Source organism: Piliocolobus tephrosceles, unplaced genomic scaffold (genome assembly GCF_002776525.5).
Source record: "Piliocolobus tephrosceles isolate RC106 unplaced genomic scaffold, ASM277652v3 unscaffolded_38891, whole genome shotgun sequence".
Taxonomy (NCBI): Eukaryota; Metazoa; Chordata; class Mammalia; order Primates; family Cercopithecidae; genus Piliocolobus; species Piliocolobus tephrosceles.
In genome coordinates, this window is record NW_022323077.1 from 1 (window position 1) to 1,704 (window position 1,704).

The window sequence follows — 1,704 nt, forward strand, 5'->3', positions numbered from 1 at the left end:
TTTAATATGTGTTAATCGAATGTTGTGTTTATTACTAAATGGGACATAAAAAAAAAAAAAGATAAATAAATAAATGAATAAATAAATATAAAAAAAACAACATATTCAAATGAAAAACAATAATGTTTGTTTTTTTTGTAACTATTTTTTTGTGTTATAATTTGAGGTACAAATTAATTCAAATATTTTTGATCTAATAGTTTTGATTTTTTCATAATTTGCTTTACAAAATGTACATCTCTGATTATTTTATAATTAGAATGTACACATATGTAAAGAAGCATCCCTATTAGTGTAAACGTAAGACCAATTGACCAGACTGGTAAGGTAAAAATTGAAATTACGAATAGTGATAGTGGGTAAAAAAATCCATAACTAAGTAGCTCAAAACGTTTTTTATAAGTCAATTGAACAGTTGGATCTAATTCCTGTTTTATCATTTGTTTAAGTAACATAATTTTAAATTGTTTATTTATTCTTTTGTAAAGTTTAGATATATTAAAATAATTACTTGATTTAAATTTGGGTCGTTCATAACCATCATTACGTAATTTCATAGACAGTCTTTTAAAATTTATTTCATTCTCAGCAAGATAGAAATATGTATTCAATAAGTATAATAGTGAGTTGTAATATTTTTCAGCATTTGTATTACGATTAAATTGTTTTTTAGTTGCTAATTCACAACTTTTATTTATAATTTGTAAATATTTCTCACCAGAAATAAAATGTTTAATAAGATCATATATATGTAGTAAATCTGTTTTTTGTATGTTTGAATTATTTTGCAATATATTTGTTATTTTGGAATCATTTTGGTCCGATAATAATTTAATTAATTCTTGCTTCATATTGGATAAATACATTGAATTTTTATCGTTATATTTATCAATTTGCAAGGTTTCTTCATCGCTTTTATTTGTAGAATTTTCTTCATTTTTAATATATTCAGAACTTTGGTTATAATCTACTACATTAGATTGAGCATTCTCCTCGTTATGTAAAATATCAGGTTCAGCCAGTGATCTACCATACTGTGTGCTAAATATATTTTCTAAGTGATCCTAATAATTAAAAAAAATGAAAGCAAAAAATTTATAGCATAAGTATGTAAATGTTAAATATTAATGTAAATGCATTAACTGGCGTATGAATTTGTTACGCATGGTAAAAAAAAAATATAAAATAAATAGTAAATAATATTTTTTACTTTACTATTATTGGTCCATGCCCATACAAAAAATAAAACAAGAATTATTTTATAAATTGTTGTAAACATTTTTTTTATTAGCAATTACTAAGTAATAATGATATTACTGCATATTTTTCATTAGTCTTTTATATGTTACAAATAGATTTTCTTTTTTATATAATTATATATTATTCTATATTATTTAATTTTTTTTTTATTTATATTTTTAACTTGAATATTTTTAGTAATATATATTTTATAGTAATATAATTAAATTCTTTTTATCATTAAACAATAAAACAATTATATTTTTAAATTTTGAAATAATGAAATAAAAAGTTATCATAAAAAAAAAAAAAAAGTACTCACAATCTAAACAATAAAAAAAAGGTGCTTAATAAAACAATGCGTATAAAAAATAATACTTCATGATAAAAAAACAAATAAATGAATAATTTAGAACAACAAAAAAAAAAAATGCTATATAATAAATGTATTAACGTAGAAAAAAA

At 20.0% G+C, this 1,704-nt stretch overlaps 1 protein-coding gene across 1 annotated transcript; it reads right to left on the reverse strand.

The window, feature by feature from the left end:
- Nucleotides 1-149: 149 nt before the first annotated feature.
- LOC113223127 lies at nucleotides 150-1,446 on the reverse strand. The gene is made up of 2 exons (XM_026452692.1): nucleotides 1,211-1,446; nucleotides 150-1,064 (listed from the first exon to the last, which is right to left on the reverse strand). The coding sequence occupies exons 1-2, from the start codon at nucleotides 1,277-1,279 to the stop codon at nucleotides 174-176; spliced, it is 960 nt and encodes a 319-aa protein (XP_026308477.1). The 5' UTR covers nucleotides 1,280-1,446; the 3' UTR covers nucleotides 150-173.
- Nucleotides 1,447-1,704: the final 258 nt, after the last annotated feature.

Bases quoted from the DNA above. Each gene is read 5' to 3' on its own strand.
- LOC113223127 (XM_026452692.1), bottom strand. From the start codon at position 1,279: ATGTTTACAACAATTTATAAAATAATTCTTGTTTTATTTTTTGTATGG. The intron at 1,065-1,210 runs GTAAAAAATATT...TTTAATTATTAG, and splicing joins CATGGACCAATAATAGTAAA to GATCACTTAGAAAATATATT.